General features: G+C 36.5%; 1 protein-coding gene across 2 annotated transcripts in view; it reads right to left on the reverse strand.

The window, feature by feature from the left end:
• Positions 1-12,009: 12,009 nt before the first annotated feature.
• The window catches only part of sfmbt2 (Scm like with four mbt domains 2), a 34,594-nt gene continuing 23,404 nt past the window's right edge, over positions 12,010-23,199 (reverse strand). For both annotated transcript variants that reach the window (XM_066668354.1, XM_066668353.1), the window contains 13 exons: positions 22,617-22,764; positions 22,411-22,493; positions 19,430-19,556; positions 19,047-19,160; positions 18,542-18,584; positions 17,918-17,982; positions 17,449-17,588; positions 16,793-16,902; positions 15,789-15,964; positions 14,791-14,957; positions 14,238-14,474; positions 13,766-13,897; positions 12,010-13,342 (listed from right to left, as the gene is read on the reverse strand). In XM_066668354.1, coding sequence (XP_066524451.1) covers positions 13,202-13,342; positions 13,766-13,897; positions 14,238-14,474; positions 14,791-14,957; positions 15,789-15,964; positions 16,793-16,902; positions 17,449-17,588; positions 17,918-17,982; positions 18,542-18,584; positions 19,047-19,160; positions 19,430-19,556; positions 22,411-22,493; positions 22,617-22,764 — 1,683 coding nt within the window. In that variant the 3' untranslated portion in view covers positions 12,010-13,201. The remainder of the gene's footprint in view (positions 13,343-13,765; positions 13,898-14,237; positions 14,475-14,790; positions 14,958-15,788; positions 15,965-16,792; positions 16,903-17,448; positions 17,589-17,917; positions 17,983-18,541; positions 18,585-19,046; positions 19,161-19,429; positions 19,557-22,410; positions 22,494-22,616; positions 22,765-23,199) is intronic.

Below are 23,199 nucleotides of genomic sequence, written 5' to 3' on the forward strand. Positions count from 1 at the left end.
AAACAAAAAAGAAGATAGGAAGCTGTTAATTTTCTCAGAGCTGTGGACTAGTTTTCCCAAAGCCCAGATCTCTACATCAGAGAATGCATTTGAGATTGATTTGGGGTGTGAAAAGAAATAAATGCAACCTACTTCTGTTTTATTCAGTGTCCTTTTATACTTTCCATCCTTTCGGTGTGATTGCATCTATCACAAAGTCGGTGTTCCTTAGCACTCCGTTTTTTATTGAGTAGATCAGAGTGATGATGGATTACACCGTTCAACCAGGAGGTGGCGCCAAAATAATGATACTGAGTCTGAACAAAAATAGGACAAAGAAAATAAAAGAGAGCATATAAAAGGAGAATTCCAGAGTGAAATAACGTAGAGGAGAAAGTTCCCATTTCACATTTGACATCATGTTTGTATACTCAGGCATATTTCACAGAAATATTAAGTTTTATGGAATATGGAATCTGTGGGAAATATTCAGCATTAAAAAGACTGAGAAGCATTGATGCAATGTGTGAAATTCAGTTAGAGGATTGATTATTAAATAGCAATAAACTAAGCTCGCTGGAATAAGCAGTTGGGATAACACAGGTTTTCACTGAGTGATTGTCAAGTACCCATGGGACTTCTGTGTAAATTGTGTTTTGTAATGGAAATGTGGCAGGACTGATGGAAAGAAGAAACATGAGAGAGAGAGAGAGAGAGAGAGAGAGAGAGAGAGAGAGAGCACGTGCATGAGAGAAAGAGAGATTGAGAGAGAAAGAGAATTTTCTAAGTGTGGCATTGCATGAGGGAGCGTTCCTTCACTCTTTATTTCTGTTGCCATGGAAACCATGGTGCTGAAGGATGTCTGGGAGCATCCCAACTAGGCACGCACGCACATGAACACACACACACACACACACACACGTGTATGTGTTAAAAGGGTGGTCCTACACCTAGCACAAACCTAACTTAGCTAACACCTATCTTCTGTTTCTTTTTCTAACAATGTCTACCAAATCACTATATCCCTCTAAAATACACATCCCGAGGGGCTCTGAACCCCTATGAGGTAATGTCTAGAAAGAAATTCTTTTCCACTTTGAATCTGTTTATACACAAACAATGTGTGTATTTATTGACAAAGGAAGCATTTTATTCTTTTTCTAAATACTGTAGCTCTAACATTCTCATACTCTCGCTCTATTCTCTCTCTCTCTCTCTCTCTCTCTCTCTCTCTCTCTCTCTCTCTCTCTCACACACACACACACACACACACACACTCACACACACACACACAAACACAAGCAGTTCCTGGCACCGGTGTTCGTAACTCAAAGTGAATGTAATGCTAATGAAATGAAAGCAGTCAAGAGAATTAGAGGTGGAATCTCATGTTGTTGTGTTAATGAGATCAAATGTGATAAAATGCTGAGTTATTCTTTCTTTCACTGCTTGCCAAATTAATGGAAACACTGGAGAACCATCATTAGCGCATTTCACAATTCTCTGATAGCGTTGATACATGTACCACTAATAAAATTATCCCTGCTTCATGTACATCACTGCTAATTAGTGTAGATTAATACATTATGCTTCATTACAATAAATACAAAATTGTTTTTGGGATGATTATTTTAATAAAGCTATGATTGGAAACTTGACTTTTTTTCCTTCTTTCAGAATGTGAGTGGAATTATGTACTTTACCAATAAACGTTTAACAGGTAGATTTATTGATTTTCAAAATTTTATAATCACAAAATGATATATTAGAATTTTTTTTCCAAACCTCAGTTTAAAAACTAAACTTTAGTAATTAAACTGTTTGGCCTAAAAGGGTGATGGCAACAAAACTGTTGAACCCTTGAACAGATATAAGAGCTATAGAATTTAAAACATAAATATTCTCACTATTATTTACAAACCCCAGCTTCAGAAGAGTTGGGATGCTGTGAAAAATCTAAATAGAAACAGAATGCAATGATGAGCAAATAATGTAAACCCTATATTTGATTGTAAAACTGTTTAAAGACATTTCAAATACTGAAACTAACTACTGAAGTTGTACAATGCTATAAAAAAATAAATGAAGTTTAATTAATTAGAAAATTTACAGGTAGGTGAAATGATTGGGTTGAAAAAGAACATCTAAGAGAGTCTGAGTCTTTCATAGTTGGGGAAAGGGTCCACCATTATAAGAAAGTCTGCATGGTCATATACAATACATAATATAATTAACAGAATGAATCTCTCTTTGCATGTTGGAAATAGCAGGGAGGTATGGACTCCAAAGACCATGAAGCTTTGCAACAGGAAAGGGTGCGGCTAAAAGTTTAAAAGGGGTATAAGCAGCCATTTCTTGCATTGTCATGTTTGGCATTGGCAGAGAAGGTTTGGCAAGTTTTTCATGGGCGCAACCCACACACTCAGCTTTACTGCTCATGCATGTCAACAAATGCATGTTCCTTACAAATGTGGTGCCATTTAAAAAGGACATTAAAGGCTTTCCAACGGTATAAGATTTATTGCCAAGAAGCATTGTTACAACAAAGAAATAATCTACCAAACACAAACTTCCTTACTTTTTGTGTTAAGTTTATTACATGGATCCAAAAATGCTGCTGCCTTCTCTGGACCTGAGCTTATTTAAGATAATATGTCCTGTGATCTGACAAATCAAAATCTTTTTTTGGAAATTCATTCATTCATTGTCTGAAACCACTTATACAGTTCAGGGTTGTGGTGGGTCTGGAGTCTACCTGGAATCACCCGGAGAAAACCTACCAAACTCCTCACAGACAGTCACCCAGAGCAGGACTTGAACCCACAACATCAAGGTCCCTGGAGCTGTTTGACTGCGCCGCTACCTGCTGTGCCTCAATGCCACCCCTTTTTGGAAAGGGACCACTCGGGGGCGGCACGGTGGCGCAGCAGGTAGTGTCGCAGTCACACAGCTCCAGGGGCCTGGAGGTTGTGGGTTCGATTCCCGCTCCCAGTGACTGTCTGTGAGGAGTTGGTGTGTTCTCCCCGTGTCTGCGTGGGTTTCCTCCGGGTGCTCCGGTTTCCCCCCACAGTCCAAAAACACATGTTGCAGGTGGATTGGTGACTCGAAAGTGAGTGTGTGAGTGAATGTGTGTGTGTGTGTCTGTGTTGCCCTGTGAAGGACTGGCGTCCCCTCCAGGGTGTATTCCCGCCTTGCGCCTGATGATTCCAGGTAGGCTCTGGACCCCCCGCGACCCTGAACTGGATAAGCGGTTACAGATAATGGATGGATGGGACCACTCGGCTTGTTATAGGCACACAGTTCTAAAGTCATCATCTATGATTGTATGGGGTATCATGGCATGGTGATTCATACACTTATGAAGACGCCATTAATGTAGAATAATATATTCAGGATTTGGATCAACATGCTGCCATCCAGACATTCTCTTTTTCAGACATCCTCTTTCTCATTTTCTCTTTTTCAGGAATGGCATTAATTATTTTAGCAAAACAATGTCAGGTTACGTTCTGCGTGGATTATCCTATAGTAAAAGGGAGGTAAAAAACAAGTTTAGTCAAACTGATAACAATGGGTGCATTATGAAATGACAAATGAAGACCTGAACTATTGCATGCCAGAATGGGAAAACTTCATTTCAAACATCAGAACTACAGTAGTTGATATCCTCAGTTCCCAAATGTTTACAGGAAGTTAAAAGAAGAGGGGGATATGCATGCTCCTGACCCAACATGCTTTGTAAAGCTGTGTTTTAAATGATTTGTGTTTCATTGCATTCTATTTTTATTTACATTTCGATTTTTAAGTATTAGCATTAAAATTAGAATCACTTTATTGGCCAGGAAATTGTTCTCCGCATTTAACCCAATCTATGCAGTGAAACACACATTTACTCACAAACTAGTGAACACTAGGGGGCAGTGAGCACACATGCCCTAGAGCCATGGACATCCCTAGCCACAGCACCTAGGGAGCAGTTGGGGGTATGTGCCTTGCTCAAGGGCACTTCAGTCATGATCTGCTGGCTCTGGGGATCGAACTGGCAACCTTCCGGAGAAATCACCCGGAGAAAACCCACCAAACTCCTCATAGACAGTCACCCGGAGCAGGACTTGAACCCATATATATATGTGTGTGTGTGTGTACATGTGTGTGGGTGTTTGTGTGTAGCATAAATAATAGAAATCCCCTCTATATCAGTTGAGCAGCAGCTAATCAGACATATTTACTTATATTAGCTTTACAAACACAGTAAGAAACATTCTGTTTAAATGCTAAATTATACATTACCATTTTCTTACCATGTGGATAGTTCTATGTTAAAAGCTTCTCCCAGTGTGCATGCTGCAATTAGTCACTTAGCGCTAAATAGATTGGAAACACATTAAAGCACACACACACACACACACACACACACACACACACACACACACACACACACACACACACACACACACGTCCATTTCCTCTGTGATTCAGTTTAGCAGCTGCAGGTTGGGACAGATTATCTCCATTTCTCTTACACTATTTACTTTTAGTTTAATAATAAATTTCATCAATTTCTCCACAAAACTTACAGTCTGCATTTTCATACATTTCCAAAGCTATTTAAAATCAGTGAATAAACTCAAAGGCGATATTTGCAGAAGTATTTATCCACACATCCTAATGCCAATCTTAGAAATTGATTTCGTTTTCTGCTCCTCATGATGTCAGACACATTGCTTGTTGTTGATGTCTGAGCTCTGGTGTTGTCAGTCCACAGCTTTGAACAGGTTCTTAATTTGATTTGGAGATATTGTGTGTAATATCTTTGCTCGGTTAATGCTCCTTGCTGGTTCCACATCTATTCAGACCCAGCTCTCTCTTTTCACGGTGAAAGGGTGGACACAGGCACCTGGAGTATTTACAGATCTGAGACAAGTATATAATAGATTTGGTACATAATTCTTAATAATAATTTAGATTAGAACGGTCTTTTATTTCCAGTTGATTCTTCTTCATGTTATGAACAGTCGTTTTACTGACCCCTAATTGCCTGGATTTATCAGAGATAATAACAATCACTTCATAAATTATTGTTGGAAGTTATAAAGACCAATTGCTCATTTCTTAACTCAATGCACTTCTGTAGTGACTGTGATGAAAAGGATGTACGGGGGCATTACAATCACTAGCAGCATTGCACATGCACACTGTGTCCTACTTGTGTATGATGCAGCGTTTTGGTAATGGTGATGAGGACAGTGTGCTGCTAATCTACATTATAAAAGGGCAGATGCCTCACTTTAAGTGAGTACCATGTTGCACTGCAGAATTTTGGGGAATGTTGTGTATTTAATCTTTCCTGTGGATTTCTGTGTTTAAGAACAGAGTGCATTAAATATCTTATCTAAACAGTTTCGTTTTGATTTCTGGGGAATTAAGGATTTGATGGCATTCTGTCACAAGTGCAATTATAAGGTCACAGACTGATGTTGGATGATTATTTCTGGATCACAAACACCATGATAACTCATCTCTAAAGTATTGGTTTGTACTCCAGAGAACACAGTTTCACTTTTCCAGAGTCCAGTGCTGGGGACTTTATATCCCTCTACTTTATGTTTGGCACTGAGCGTTATCTGCATCTTAAGCAGATAAAAAAAGATTAGAAGCTATGGTTTTCTCTTTTTTTTTTACATTGTCAAATTTCACATATTTGGTTTTAGATGCAGTGAGACAGAATGAGAAGGCATGACTGCTGATATTGAAACAAAGGACACTAATCAAGGCATGACAGAGTGATAAAAACACAGAGATGGAAATAGTGTGTGAGTTATGATTATTTGTGAGATGAGTCACTTCACTGAATGTCACTGTGACTAATTCTGAAAGCTTTTATTTCTTTTGTTTACTTCCATTAAGCTGCAGAAATCTTCTGGGAACAAAAACAAAGGTTCTTGTTTGTCTAAATTTGATATATATATATATATATATATATACATATTTTGAATATCCAACAGTGTTCTGAGTGCAGAATCCTGTAACTGTTAAAGGAAGAGTGGAGGATGATTAAAGAAACCTGCAGCAGTAGGAGAACTGCTCACTCTAACTTCACATCTACAAGGTGAACCAACGAGATATGTTTAATGCAGTGGTCAGTGTGTGGGCACAGTGTTGAACTCAGAAATAAACTATCCGTTTACTTTCAGAGTAGAGCACCATGTCTGGCCTCGCTGTAGTTAACACAATGCACCCTGGGACCTGCAGTTTTTTTTTTTTTTTTCCAGCAATTTCCAATCTCGTGCTTCACCCCATCTACCAATAAAATCTATCCTTACATCTACCCCATTAAACGCGAATCTATACACACCCTGACCTACTTTATATCTGCTGTCAACATTCTTTGCTAAATTTCTAAAATAAATGATCTGCAATTTATATCAAATTAATTTTAAATATGCTTTATTGGCATGACAAATATTGACACTTGTATTGCCGAAATATCAACATAAAAATGGTGCAGTGAATTATTTATTTATTCACTCACTCTCTCATTCATTCATTTTTTATGAGTGATCCATATCGGTCTTTGTCAGTCACGTGTGATTATAAAGTGCTGTTTTGGAGGTATTTCTACGGTGAGCGGTGCAGTACAAACAGCAAAGAGCTGTCACTGAGAACGTGAGGAAACTCACGTAAACAAGTAATACAATGACAAGTGTCATAAGGAACGCCACTAGAAAGATCTAGAACACTAATCTAGAAAGATAAACAATGGCCCCAAACAGAGACTGAGTCCCTGTTCACGTGGTTTCGTGTATTTTTTTTTTTTTTATCAATAGAGATTTTCTCTTCGTTTTTGAAAGCATCTATGTATACAACTGCATTATCAGGCCCGTCCAGTAGGGGGCCATAGTATATGGAACCAAGCAGAGAGCAGAGAGCACGCGCAGAACACGTAGAGCTCGCGCACAAAACTCAGAGAGCACACGCAGAACTCAGAGCTGACGCACAAAAGACATGGAGCTGTATATTTAGTTTGCAAGTCATAGGTTTTACGTTTGAGAACGTTTTTTTGCGGTCATTTTTGGTACAAATCTGATTCCATAATAGTAGGCCTACCTCTTTAAGAGAGACATAAAAAACACCATAACACAGATATTAATCCCACAGTCATTTCACACACTCTATGCAGTGCACAAGTCATTAAATTACTGCTTTTAGATCTTGATAGTGCATTATATATTTCTATTACACCATTTATATTTATTTATATGTGGGAATCTGAAATCTAGTGTTATCTGCATATATACATGTATACACAAATCTTTTATAATAGAAATAAATAACACAAGGCTGTTTTTCGTGACAATTTCTGTTTGTGTTCTTTGATTTCTCCACCCACGCTGAGCCCACCCCTGTCTCAAAAGCGGAAGTGACTCTCCTGCGCGCAATACATCGTGAAATTTCTGTATTGTGGACTTGGGAGTCGTTGACGGTCTAGATCTTGCTAAAATGAACATGAACTTAGGTTTCCAGAAACGTCTAAAACATTTCCCTCAGCACACAGGGAGCTTGAAGTGAAAGCACTAAAACTGGAGAATCATAAGCACAGTGAGAGGATACTGCATTGAAACAAATTCACGACACCACTGTTACTTTGGTAAAGTCTCTTATTTCTAACAAGATTAATCCACGTGACTTCACGAAACGTTGAAGTGATCTCGCTTTACTGCCTCCAGCCTCATACTTGGAAACTACCAGCTACTATGGTATAATTGCATAAGCATGTGAACATTTCTGAATTTTGCAGGATTTGTTTGAATTTCGAATGAAGGACTGCAATAACACAGTTCTAATTATAGATGTAAGCTGGTTGTTTTCAAGGAAATTTGTTTGGGATAGCAGCAACATTCAGGTTTTCTTACACCGAAGCAAGGTACAAATATAGTTTTTGTCTGTAAATATGATGAAGTCACGGTGTAAAAAATATAATATATGATTATATATAATCATATAATGTTCAACATATTAAAAATTTCACACAGGACTGAAGAAAACCAGACAGAATCCATAATTTCTCTATTTTTGTATATTATAGTTATTGCTCCGTGGATGTAACAGATTTTTGCAAAAGATGTATAGGATTTAAAATATTACGTTAACTATTTTTACATTTTCCCTCACGTTGGCTATTCTTGCTGAACATTACTCCCATTAGCAGAAGGTGGGACCACTGGATTAATCACTGCAACTAGAGGGACATCTTAATGTGTGACACAGCTGCCTACATAAAGAAAGGAGCAAGTAAACCAACTACTGAGACTATTCCTAGAATAAAATAAGTGGACATGCCCAGCAGGGGGCAACAGCTATAACAGAATTTTGAAACTTAAAACGCACCCTGGTGTTCTTTTTTTTTTTTCTTGGATTTTCCTTTTATTCCCTTCACACAAGACATGGCAGCAGTTCTCTGCTGAATATTTCATAATTTGTTCTTATATATTTTTTCTCCATTCTTTGCTTGGATTCTTTTGTGATACTGAGTGGAATAATGGAAGGGATCCAGAGAAAATATGCCTGGACATGTGGTGTGACTGTGTTTGTATGTGTGTGTGTGTGTGTGTGTGTGTGTGTGTGTGTGTGTGTATAGAATATAATCTTAATATCTTTTTTAATATTATATATATACATATTATTATATATAACAACTGAACGAGAGCCAAATTCTGTTCTGAGATGTATGTTCTCATAAAGGCATCTTCACTGTTATTATTACTGTTATTATTGTTTGCCAAGTAAAAATAACCAACCAAACAGGAAAACTTCAATATGCCCCCCCCCCCCCCCTGCAAAGTTTAGTGAGTTCTTTCTTTAGCCTTAAATTAAAAAAAAATAATGTATTCCCATAGGTTAATTTTAGAAATAAAAAAAGCAATTATGTATTAAAACATGCAGAATACATGTGAATGTATACTTAGGAAGTCAACAAAATGATCACTTTCGGTGCAAATGTGTGTGTGAGCTTGTATGTATGGTTTAACCTTTGATATTTCTTTGTGGTGAAAGGTGCAATGTGTTTGGAGAGAGCCTCTATCTTGATTTCCGATACTTGTGCAAAACTGTGCAAGATTTGAAGACTTTAAACAGCCAGGTTTATAACCACCCCCTCCAACCCACTGCTTTACTGACCCAGTTTCACATATGTGTGTGAGTGATACCCACTGCAAACCATAATTCAGTGGAGTAGACTAAATCCATACCTAAGTAAAATTTCGGTTATTTAAACAATGGGTGCAGTAAATGTACCTTCCCAGATAGCTCAGTTTCAGTAGAAGTGCAATAGTAACAGCTCAGAAAACACAAAGAACTTAATTATTGAGTTGTATTCTGTGCAGTGGAACATATCAGAACATCTAGAATCTGTCAGCACATGGACCACTGTATTCTTCCTTTGGTTGGTCATTTAGATTTAAAATAATTATTAGAAAAGCACAGAGAAGTATTAAATAAATGTAACAGGTTACTCACCCCCAATCTACAATTATAGAATAATGTACAATTATGTTCTCTAAGTAAATGTACACAAAATGTATCATTGAGGGTACCATCACTGTCACAGCAAAAGGTACCACTATAGTGCCAGTTTTTCTGACAGTGTATCTATAGTGTATATTCCTATATTTCTGTGTGTAATTTACTAAGCCTCAAATTAAAACTAATGCTATCAAATTCTTCAAGGTCTATAATCAAAAATAAACACTTTTGACTTTTAGAAATAACAAGGTGTGTTTTTTCTTGGCTGTTTCTCTACTACTACAAATTTAGGAGACATATTTTCAGGGAAAGATATGAAAAAAACCCCAAATACCTACAAAAAAACAATAACCCACCATATCTGCTCAAAAACCCTAATCTTAAACAAAACTTAAACATAATCACTAATAGCCTATTGGTAGTAGTAATCTCACCCTAGCCCTAACACATCTTCACCTTAAATGTAATGATTTATATTATGGTACTATTTTATTGTTCCCATAAGGTGTGCAAAGTATGCAAAGTATTTCCCCATAACGTGATATATGTCTGGATGACACACACACAAACTGAGATGCTGAATACCTTCACAAACCTTCCCACTTCAAATAAATCTACTGTACATGACATTGTCAAAAAAAGAAAACTGGGAAAGAAAATCTTCTAGTCCTTTTCTTTTTTGTTAGTTTGTTTGGATGCTTGTGGCTGTAATGTTGGGGAAAAATTGGGAAAGAAAACCTTCCAGTCCTTTTTTTTGTTAGTTTGTTTGGCTGCTTGTGGCTGTAATGTGATGATTCAGATATGTTGGACATGTTTGCAATTTCAGTCTTGCTCCCATCACATTTACAAATGTTGCTGAGTGAAAACTCTTCTCTATTGGAATCTGATCAAGCTTCCTATATGAATAAAAGGGTCATAGTTTCTTGCTGTTGCCTCTTTTACGAAGCTGGTCTTCATTTCTCACCACTTCATCCAATTTTATGTGGACTCCTACACCATCAAAAAGCTGCCTCGATTATGGTTAGACACACACAGCTGGGCTTTGCTGTGTGCTGCATACCTTTGAAAAACTCGTTGCCTGGCAACAGTATGAGGTGGCATTCCAACAAATTTTTGCAGCACGACTCAATAGAAGAAAAAATAATAAATGAATGAACAGTCACCTAAGTCCTGCTTCATGTAATGGGACCAATACGAGCAATTTATTCAATCTCTGCAGTCAAATCCATGTTGACTCACTGCTATGACTCACAAGCTGCACTCCTGAGCAAGCACTTACACATTCTGGCCTTAACAGCACTTATAACTGATGTATGGGCTCTATTCATATTTAGTTTTATTAGACAGTGATAAAGGATATTCCATTATCCATCTCCTTATTCATTCAGATGTATCCTACAGTAACTGAAAAAAGTGATATATTTATTTTGATTCACATATCACTATACATAGAAAATCATGTACCTAACACATAATGACGTAATTATATTAATTTGTTACATTATTATTATTATTATTATTATTATTAAAATGGTAAGTAACTTTAACCAATATTGTGGAAATGTTTCTTGCTAGCTGGAATCAAGCACAATCTAAGATCTTTGGGGTTCGTAGGGATTCGTGGGAATGGTATTATGATAGAGAGTTAATCATATAATACCAGTACCTGACCTCACTAGTGTTCTTGTGGCTGGATACAATCATATCTTTACAGCAATGTTCCAGCATCTGGTATAAAGCATTCCCTGAAATGTAGAGTAACAAAATCAAATGGGGACAACCAATTAATATCATTCACTGCAGGAAAACAGGTGTCCACAAACGTGACAATAGTTTATATCCAGTTGAAAGTTCCTTGCAATACGCCACTGCAGACCTGATAACCTCATTATACCTGGTCAGCCTTTATATCTGTGGTTTCTATTTAATATTTCTTGCCTTATGTTGACAAGAACTCTTCTGTAAGAAGTATTCTTCCTATCAATTGTTTTGTTTTCTCCAAAACATTGTTAAACCGCATGATGAATGGACCAATAGAAATGGCCAGTAAAGTGAGACATGTCAAACCATCCACTGCTTCTTTTCAAATTGTTGCTAACACTTGGAAGAAAACACTGTCAGTTTTGTTACATCAGCTATGTGACGGATTGGCTATCACTGAGCTGAAAAGTTAGGGGGGAGGAAGCCAATCCTGCCTGCCCAGGACTCCTTTCTGACTCCTGGTTACGGATTGCTCTGGTGTCATCTATGTACCAATCTTCAATGATAGTGTCATTGCTCAGACCTTTAACATGTTCCAAATGTTCCAAAATGACTGGGATTACATCCCATTATATTAATATAGAATATTTACATGTTATTTGCTGAATTTGCCTTGAAAAGAAAAATAATTAATAAAAAAATTATAAATTAAAATTATTTTCCAACGTTAAATGTGGACTGTGCACTAAAGTTTGCAGCATTTAAACTTGTCTCCTGTTCAAGGAAAGTTTTTATTTTCATGTGAATTTTCAAAGAGTTTATAAAAGTCATTATGGGAAAACAAGAAAGCTTTTACCTGATATAATGTGATGAATTGTGGTTAATTTGGAAAAAAGATTCCTTTGGGGTTTTCAGGTAAGTTTTATAACTACTGTAAAAGCAGTAGGCTCATAAAAAATGTATCATCTAGAAATGCTTTCATTTCTTAAAGGGTGATGTGTGAAGAACATCCATATCATATGGGACTGTTTGAAAAAATTCCTGATATTTTGGAAACGTCTGTCTTTGTCTGTGTGGTGAGTGATTCATAACACCATTCTACTCAGTTGTGGATTGTATTAAAACTAGATTTTACTATTAGTTCATAAATTTTATATACAACTTATTTACACAAATCTCAAAGAAAGTGTTGGTATAAAGGAAAGGAATAGAAAATCAAACATGTTAATGTCCTGTTTTTTTTTCTTTTCTTTTCTTTTTTTGATTGATTAAAAAATATTTACAGCTTTCAAATGAGTTGTAAATATAGATTGCTGTATGAGTGTCCTGCTAATCTGAAGCTAACTGGAATAGAATGTGAGCACCTAGATTCTGAGGGGAAAAGTTTGCTAGGCCAAAATAAATATTTTCAAATATATTATATCACTATACATTGATGCTTCAAATGTAATTTTCCATATAAATATAACAATTTGGTCTCAAAATGACAGAAAAGTAACATATTGACATCTCTAGATTGGAACACAGTATTATTTCCAACTTTTTTGTTTTACAGTCACAATGAAGCAGATATGTCTGATTCCAGTGCTGTTGTTATGTTAATTTAAAATTTTCTTCCAAAGGCCTGCTTCAGGAGCCTCAAATGTGAAGAAGATACTGTAAGGGGGAAAAGCATTATTCAGCCTCAGAATGTTCCTCAAAAGATCAAAAACAATCCCCATCCAAGCTTTGTACCCTGAAAAATATCCCTCGTCTTGCAAATTAGCTCAAATCCTCCAAAACGGACCACTTGTGTTGTCCTGGAATAGCCGTCTTTTCAATTGTCCACGACATAGCTGTCTTTTCAATTGTCCACGACATAGCTTGGATGCATGTCCTGTTTCCTGTAGGGCCGAAACTCTCTGTCAAGCCCCTAAGGAAAATTCATTCCATTCTTCCTTCCATTCACTGAAAGGCCTTGATTAGCACTAGCCCGTTTCACCTTGTTAGCAGCGTTAGCTTAGTTAGCGTATTGGGAGTAAAAGGCCACTTTGACACGTTCAATCTGGTGACAGAGTTTGATGGCTGGACCAAGCTTTAGATCCATACATTCTTGTACAGTGGGAAGTGTCAAGAGCAGCAGAGCCTGACCATCGATGTCCTACAGGAGAGAGAGAGAGAGAGAGAGAGAGAGAGAGAAAGAGAAAGAGAGACAGAGAGAGGTTTCATTGATCATTATATTAGTCTCAGCCAGTATTTCTCCTAAAATGAAGGATATTATATGGTATTTTGTCCCCCTTTGTTGCAACTGGTGAGTCTTAAAATTAGATTCTACACACTACACTAAAACACAGGTTTTTTTTTACACCACTTTTGGTTCCATAAAGAATCATTTTAGCTAATATGTTTAAATGGGTAGAATCTTAATATTGAGTGAAAGATTTTTTAAACATTTTAAAGGTTCTTCACACTCACACATCTCTTAAAGAAATTTGGTTCTTTATGTAACCAACAGTGTTTTTTCTATGGCATTGTTTAAAGGTTCTGGAAAATGGTATGTGTGTGTGTTTGTGTGTGTGTATACCTGCTCTTGGAATATTTTGGCGAGTGAGGCACAGTCGGTAGACATGATGAAATCAACTACATCAGATACACTCCATTGTAGAGGATTTCGTTCCAGAACTAAGCGACCCTCTTCTTCTTCTTTATGGTCCGACTAGACATACAAACAAGCTACAGTCATAAGAAGTCATACACCTCTGGTTTAAGTAGCAGTTAGTCAAGTATTTTTTACATTTATTTTGATAATGTTAGACAAAGAATCAATTAGTCCCTGAATTTAATAGTTTATTCTTCATAGATCAGGTCCTCTAAAACCTTTAAAACCTCCCGACCACTGGGGGTCAGTATAATGGTTGTGTCTTAACATGAATTGAATCATTAAAGAAAATGGCTACTTAAGTGACATGATTTGTTGTGCAATTCTTTCCTAATATTCCATTGCTGAACTGACCCACTGAGGGATCTGGGTTAGATGTACTGGGTGTAGATCTTACCTTTGTGTGTGTGTTGGTCTGCTTGTGTGAATAGGAATTTGAGCGTGTGTTTCTCCGCAGTGATGACTGGTCAGCTTTTGCAGGGAGTGAAATCCTGCGCTGGACCACTGACCTCCGTGGCCGGCCTCTCCTCGACACGTCCAAGTATGAACAACTACGAGTATCCTCATGCGGCTCTGAGCTAGAGCCTTCCTCAGTTACTGAATCATTATCATCCTCATAGAAATAATCGCTGTCCTGTAAATATGATGACAGCACATATATTTTGAGTGTATATTTTTAAAAATGTTGTTTTTCATTTTTGTATACTCTTCTCATTTTATATAAATTTCACAATGAATGGATCAACTGAAATGGTCCAAAATATACTTATCCCCATCAACTCTTCTAAAGATATATTTTGGAGATATCAGGCTTTGTTCTATGAGTGCTAAAATACACTGTGTAAAATGCTCTTAATCATTTTAAATGTTGTTTACTAGCAGTACAAGTAACTGTATGGTGCTTGTGTGTGTGTGTGTGTGTGTGTGTGTGTGTGTGTGTGTGTAATGACCTGTGGTGAATCTGTGTTGTTGTATCCTACAGAAGAGCGGCGTTTTTTCTGGACAAAGATGGTTTTGCGTCTCTTTCTGCTGCGTGTGGATTTGGAGCCGTCTCCATCCTGTGTGCTCTCCCCCAAACTTGGACGTCCAACTCGCCGTCTCTTTCCATAGTAATATGCTACAAAACACACACACACACACACACACACACACACACACACACACACACACAAAATGTACTCACTAAGGACTGACACTTTGTAACACATGCAGTAGAGCAATGGTCAGATCAGTGTGTGGGTGTGTGTGAATGTTTATGAGGAAAATGATACCTCACATTCAAAACCATATCATTTTCATTCCAAACGTAAAATTCAAATAAACACAACCATCTCATCAGGAGAGCAGAGAGTAGAGTGAAGAATGCCTTCTTTTCACTGTCTTTCTTTTTCTTCCTCTCTTATAATCTGTTTTACTGTGCTTTGCTCTGGCCTTTTCTCTTTTTACCTTATCGGCATTTCTCTTTTTCTCTTTCATTTTAATTTCTTTGTTCTCATTTTGCTCATTCCACAATCCTTTTATCTGTTTCTAAATTGTAATAGCAGTTTCCATCAGGATCATTAGTGTTATCTCCCTCTCTCGCTCCCCATATCTCTCTCCACTAATATACCTCTCTACCCTAACATTTCTCTCTCTTTGTCATTGTATAGCTCTACACCTCATTCTTCCTATATAGCTCTCAATTTGAATCTTTGCTTCTCCCCATCTTTCTTCCTTGTCACCCCCCACTCTCTTTCTCACTTTCTCTCTCTGTGTCTTTCACTCACTGTATACGGTCTTGGTGTGTATTTATGTGTGTGAGACACACCCGTCTCCCTCTGTATCTCTCACTTACTGTTTACTGTCTTAGTGTGGAGAAACTCTCTCTCTCTCTCTCTGTCTTTCTCTCTCTCTCTCTCTCTCTCTCTCTCTCTCTCTCTTTCTCTCTGTGTGTGTGTCTCTTACTCACTGTATTTGGTCTTGGTGTGTGTGGAGCAGTTCTCTGGGCAGTTGTCTGAGATGAGTGTTGGACCAAATAGATTTGGGCAACACTGCAGCCGCACACACACACTGCGGCAGAAATCTGACACTTGCTCAGCCAGACGCACAATCCTCACATTCGAGCGGTAACTCTTCCCTTTATACCTACAGAACACATACAAACACACATACGCTTATATAGAAGCTGTGTAACGTGCTTCTCGTTTGTTCCAGCGTATGTAAATTATTGAGGAATGACAATGTCCACACACACACACACACACACACACACACACACACACACACACACACACAAACACACACACACACACACACACACACACACACACAAAATCTGCTGTTTAAATATATCCTTATTGAAAAAATGTTGCAATTTCTTCCACAAATATGCGCATGCATGAATGTGCAAATCAGCTGTCTAGGAACCTCATTATGCAAAGCAGGAAAAACATTCAGTTCATTAGGACCACAGTTTTCACTATTACATTTATCATTCAAGGACATATACACACACACAAACACACACACACACACATAGAAGCAAATATGAGATGAGTGTGTGATATTTTTATATGTGTATATATATATAGTGTAGCTAATATTAGGGTAGCAAGCTTTCACTAACATTATAATCACCACAACTACGCTAATAAACAATGCATTGAGCTTTATGTGTGTGTGTATGTTTAACCTTTTTCTATATCTCTCCCCAAAGTAGTCCAATATGTATATTCAGAATCCAGCGTCTAGTGATCAATCATTCATTATAATAAAACAAGTGCTGCTAAAGTGTCCTTCTAACCAACATATTAATAGCATATTGATACATACTACACAAAATTAAAAGAAAATTGACAGAAAATCACCAATCAGCAAAATCACTGTGACCACTTTCTTGTTTCTACACTCACTGTCCATTCCCTCAGTTCCACTGACCATACAGGGACACTTTGTAGTTCTACAATTACTCACTTGGCTTTTAGTGTCTCCTCTAGACAGTTCCACTTCAGGTTTTCCACCATCTGCAGCTCTCTGAGAACACGGCCAGGTTTATAGGCTGAGTTAATTAACATGGTCAGAACCTGCAGTCAAACACACAGATACACATTATCAAAATTAACAATACAACAATGCACTGTAAAAACACCAATAAACCACTCACTGGATTATTTTATATATAAATTTTAAGAAATCTAAAATGTTTGTTAATTTTCATTCCTGGATATAAATTCCAACGTCTTTACCTTTACCACTTTGTCTGGTATATTCAATTAAATCAGGAAAGTTGTTAAAACAATTTAATATGTCTGCTGAGCTCAGCAAATAAAAAGAAAAATCTAGCAATTATACAATACAATTCTCATATTACAGGTTTGTTTTCTTGATTTGTCTACACATTTTAATTCTCAATTTCCAATTATTTGCTACAGGTAACATATTTGGAAATCATAACACATCAAAAGGTTAATTTGCTAAACTTATTGAATAAATGGAATTTTTGCAATAAAATTGGCAAAAAAAACTGCAAATTGAAGAATATTTGTAAATCAACAAAATATTTAATTGACCAGAGATGCCTAAACTTCAGCACATGACTTCAAACACAAAGCTTTGTGGGAAGGATGTACCTCTTTAAGGACAAGTGTGCATTTTCCAGGTCCCACAGTCTGAGGCAGCTCAGCAATTCTGCCTTTATTGAGGTAGGGCCCAGAAAAACAGCGGTGATTTATGAAGATCTGAGAACAGCAGTACTTTCCATTCATTGAAGCTGTCACACACACACACACACACACAGACACACACAAAAGATGAACTGACGAGCTGGTATATTTTGCCTATGTCTGTTTAGGCAGTAGTTTGTTGTAATTTATTTAATATTATTGTAAAATGTTGACATGTTTACCATTTTAAAATATAAATGTAAGAGATTTTGATTTAAATAAAACATTATTACCAACAGAATAAAACATATCATATCCACAAAGTTGCTTCCAAAATTAAGTAAAATTTACCAATATTTTAACAAATCCTTCCTGGTAAATCCAGCTCCAGTTAAACTTTAAGAATGAAGATAAAAAAAGAACTGAATAAAATCACCTGTGTCCATTCCGACAGACTGGCATAGGTCAATGGCGATATTTTCTACAGGCGAAGGAGCCAACCTACAAACCAATCAGTACATTAATGAACACATTTTGGTCAGTTCACATCATTCCATCAGTAAACACATGGATCACTACTATCCATATACAACAGCTATTTTGAAATTACAGATAAAGGATTCATTTGAAATAATTTAATAATCTGATAAAGACTGTGTCTTTTGTTTGTGTAAACTTTTAGTATTGAATTGACTAAAAGTACTGGCTTAATATTATACTATTAATGTATACAAAGTCAATAACACTTTACCTTTCTCATATACACTTGGCAGTTCATAATAAAAAGTAGAACATGTATAAATCCTGCTTTATCCACTGTTGATTTAGGGCCATATATCATATCAGCCCTTAGAAAGCCGTTTCACAGTGAAGGAATGAAACAAAATAGAGTTGAATCTAGGAGGTGTGTTACACAAGGCCATAATTCAGTGGATTAGATGGCTGATATCTCTGGGCCATTAATACCACAGCACTTTACAAGTGGATGTAGACAATGGGAACAGAGTGGGTAAAATGTCTGAAGTGTAATTAAAGTGTTTTACAGCTTCCAGTAACTTACTGTTTCTCTGGTTGCACCACTGCAATCTTCTTCTGAGACTGACCTGTAAAACAAGAAATAAATTCCTTTACGTACAGTGCATTGTCACTGCTGAAAAAGCTTTGATATACAAAGTGATACATTTTCAGAAAATGGAAACAATATATATGTTATTGCAACAGACGTCTATGGAACAGGAATTACTGGATCATTTTTGTTCCGATAATCATGACATTTTCAAACATGAAATGTCAACAGAAATAGAAGTTTAGTTCTGAGAGAAAAGACCTCATTAAAAATGTGGAACCTTAATTCAAGCTTGAAATGACTGCATTTGATTATATAACACTGAACAATATAGTGTTTAGAAAACATACATCATGTTTAAAATTTGATTAAAGCTAAGGGTTGATCTAGAGTTAAATTAAAAATACAATACAACAAATAAAAAAGAAAGAAATAAAAGAAAAAAAATAGAAATAGCAAAATTAAGAAAAATAGACGTATAGTGAAAGGTAAAACCTACAAATGGTCTTTCTTATGGCTGTTAGTGGATAGCTGTTGGCTTCACACCAGCCCACAGGAAATATATCCATACTCTCTGCATCCACTATGTACTCAGGCAGAGACTTAGACAGTCCTGCAGAGAGAGAGAGGGTTGGGGGCAGAGAGACACAGCAACATTATACAATACATTTACAAATACAATAAAAGTGTTAATTGTATATTGTTAAATTGTTACTGTTATTGAACATATATATCTTAGTTTGATAATCAGAGTGTGTACTAATGGTTAGAGAGACATCGAGTTCAGAATAATAAATACCAGTCCCAGAAGTATGACACACACACACACACACACACACACACACACACACACACATACACAGAGAGAGAGCAGCCTCTTACCTTCAAGGCGGAGCCAAAGGAGTCGTCCTTTGGCCTGAGTGATGCGAGCGACGCAGATTTCTGCTGGCTGCAGAGGATTCACTGCTTCTAACCAGGTGTCTTTACAGAACCCCCTGCTGTCTGATGCCTGGAAACACAAAAATGACATGATTTTACAGAGAGCATAAAGTTAATATAAAACATAATGCTTTATTAATTTATGCCGTATGTATAATGTGTAATATGCAGGTAAATGTGCAATGTTCACTTGGAAAACCAACTAAACGTGTAATTTACTCATGAGTGAACAAATTTTGTTAACAAATTGTGACAGGAATGTACTAAGCCACTGGGGCCAATCCTAACCTAACGTTGCGGCCACTAGGAGGCGCAGGAACTGCTACTGTGTTATTGCCTTGTTATTACTATTGTACTATTGCCAATATTGCCATTGTTGTCAAATGCTATTTATACAGATGCTTGAGTGAATGAATAAATAAATGGTTAGTCATTGCTCTAAATAGAGAGTACACGTGTAAAGCAAAAAATCTGAAAAGAGAACGTGAATGTAAATAAAAATATATATAATTTATTTTGTAACTTCTTGTAACACCAAAAAGGCATCCATTAACATGTGTCATCAGCCACTGATTATGACAAGATAATTCAGTAAAACCGATTACGGAGCAAAAAGAAAATAAGCGTATTATATATTTGGTAGATGGAGAGAGGTGACATATACATTATTTAATTCTGTAATAAACACACAAAGACGAAAATATGGGTCAGCTGATAAATCCTTCATGACTATTCAAAACAACTGCAGAAAAATCTAATTAAACAACAATGAGATAATGAGCCAGATCAAACAATGTTTTCCTGTGATAAATATATTAATAATTTACTCTGAATTAAAAAGAAAAAGACAGGAACGGCTATTAAGAGGAAAACTACTAATACTACTACAGCAACACACATGCATGCATGTGCACACACTAACACACACACAAGTTACTGGGGAAAATGGTAACGATCAAATGACTAGCCGAACCGTGAAGAGCAAGAGTGAAAACTACACCAGGCGAGAGAACTGAAAGCTAAAAATTAATTTACTGTAAAATATGGCCTGTAATGAGGATGTCTGTGCAAATATGCGTGTGTTCATTATTTTAGAACAAAAACAAGTCCTAGAGAAAAACTGGCCGTATCCTATAGGAAGAACATTTATTTAAATATATTTTGATTATTTTTCCCCAAACACTTTGGTGACATTAAGGACTCAAGCCTGGACACCGCTTCTTTGTTTGAACTGCAAAATTTCTGTTTTGTCTGTTTCCTTGTCTGATTTTTTTTTCATCTGAAGCAAGTGAAGAGTGGGGTTTGATATTCTTTGAATTTTGAAGAACATTTCGGTACTGTTTATCTAGAGAGAGTATTGTATGGTATTAGAAGTTCAATTCCTGTATTTAATAATCATTTTTGTAATTTTACTATTTTCCCTTTGTCTACTTTGCCTTTCCCATTCTTTACACAAGTGGCAAAATATCTAACCAAATATCTCCTGAAAAATAAATAAACTGTACTTAAATAAACTTCCTATATCGAGACTTTGACTTTTGCACACACATACACACACACAAACAGGATACCTGGGTTGTTTGTAAATAGCCATAACACACACATACACAAACTCACAGAACATGTTATGGCTATTTACATACAACCCAGGTATCTGTGCGTGTGTGCGTGTGTGTGTCATGGCTATTTACAAACAACCCAGGTATCCTGTGTGTGTGTGTTTGTGTTGTGGGGAATATTAAATGTGTATTTTTTATGTCAGTTTCTAAAATATTTCCATGTTATTTTAAATAAAGAAGAGAAACTCGCTACAGCTTATGATGAAGCACAACAATATGCACATATTATCTCTCTCACTCAAACAAGCCATATACAAGAACACTTTCTCGATTTCTCACTTCCCTGAAGACCATATCTCTGTATGACCGATAAACTGTACTTTTTGTTATGCATAGTTCTCATAATATCACTATCAATTTCTACAGAAAGCTAAGTCATTCATAAAATATCTGTGGAATGAAGAACTAGTTTGTAACTTGTTTGAGTGTTAAGGGCAGCCCCAGCATGACAATGGTTTGATTTTTGTAAAATGCATGGGAGTGTTCACTAATAACCTTGTAAAAATGATCAGAATGTGAAACCACTGGGAAACTGCCAAGCCACAAAAAAAGCACAAAAAAAATCATTTACGTATTGTACATATTACACAGTAATGTAATTCAATATTATTACTTTTCTATAACAAATGAAAACTACAAAGGAGAAATCATATATTTATAAAGCTTACTGGAATATTTGAAATTGAAAGAAAATATACTATGACCAACCACAAATCTTACATTTCTTCTCAGACAATCAGGTATCAATCTCCAGTAAACGCTTCTACTTTTCAGGAAAGGCACTAGATGTTGTCACATGTCTGTAAGGATTTGATTGCATTCATGCAGGAAAGCATCAGTGAGGTCATGTACTGATTTTAAAAGATCTGGATTATAAGCACAACCTCAGCTCATCATTGGATGGAGCTCCATCCCTCCACATACAGTTTCACTGCTCCAAAGTCCAATGCTGGGGGCTTTATCCTCCTCTGTTCAGTACATGGTACAGGGTATAATTAACTTAGGCGAATGTACAGCTGCTACAGAGTGATATATTTCATTTAATTCTTTCCTACAAAAATTATACAAGCTGTGTATACACATTTGAAAATGGGTGCCTCGAACTGGCTGAATTTAATAACTATAAAAGGTATGCATAAACCTATAAAAGTTAAAACTGTGCTGAGATACATATCACTATAGTCAAATATATGTTCTGTGACGAAAAACTACACTGAATATACGGGCTATATGAAAAACATAACTTTAGCTATGTGCTAGGCTCACAGCACAGTCTGAATGGAACCTGATGGAAAATGGGCTTACATTTGGAAAACAGGCCTCTGGAGCAGCTTCTGTCCCAGTATACTTCAAATAATCAGCCCAGTCAAAATCCTGAGACTGAAAACCTGAGAAAGAGAAAGAAAAAAAATAGAAACAGAGATAGGCACAAACGATTTTATCATACACTCTACTTAGAAATATAGGACAAACATGAAAACAAGATAAAAGTAAAGCTCTTTGAGACTCACCTCTAGGTTTCTCAAGTCTAACTCCATTCTTCAGACACCACTGGACCGGCAGAATGTCCACAGAGTCAGCATGACAAACCACTGACCGCTGCTTACTATCCGTCATCACATCATCCACTGATACCTGGAAGAATTGTTCATCATAAACCTGCAGAAAAGAAGAGGAAGATGAAGAAGGTTCATTGACTTTATAGTTTTAAACCTTTTAAGAACAGGCTAGTGCAGAAGACAGATGACAAAGTGACTGCTGAAAAACAGGTCCCACCCATGAATCATTCGTTGGCCACTTTATTAGAGAAAAAAAGCTTAAGCAGTCTGTACTGTCAAACATTGTAAAGTTAATTAAAATTATCCACACTCAAATAATTCTTCATGAACAATGCAATATGTCAAATTTTCCACAGTAAGGGAAATATTTGAGTGCCGTATACAAACAAACCTTTTGGAAGTATAGATTGGTTAATGGGCACACATAAAACATGTCAGCCTTTTGTAAGTCAGGTAGCTTTTGTTAATTTTCTTTATACAGCCTATTCTTTATTTCAGAGACTTTAGTCAGTACAATACTTCCATTGATGAAGGC

This window comes from Hoplias malabaricus, chromosome 4 (assembly GCF_029633855.1).
Source record: "Hoplias malabaricus isolate fHopMal1 chromosome 4, fHopMal1.hap1, whole genome shotgun sequence".
In the NCBI taxonomy this organism is placed as follows: Eukaryota; Metazoa; Chordata; class Actinopteri; order Characiformes; family Erythrinidae; genus Hoplias; species Hoplias malabaricus.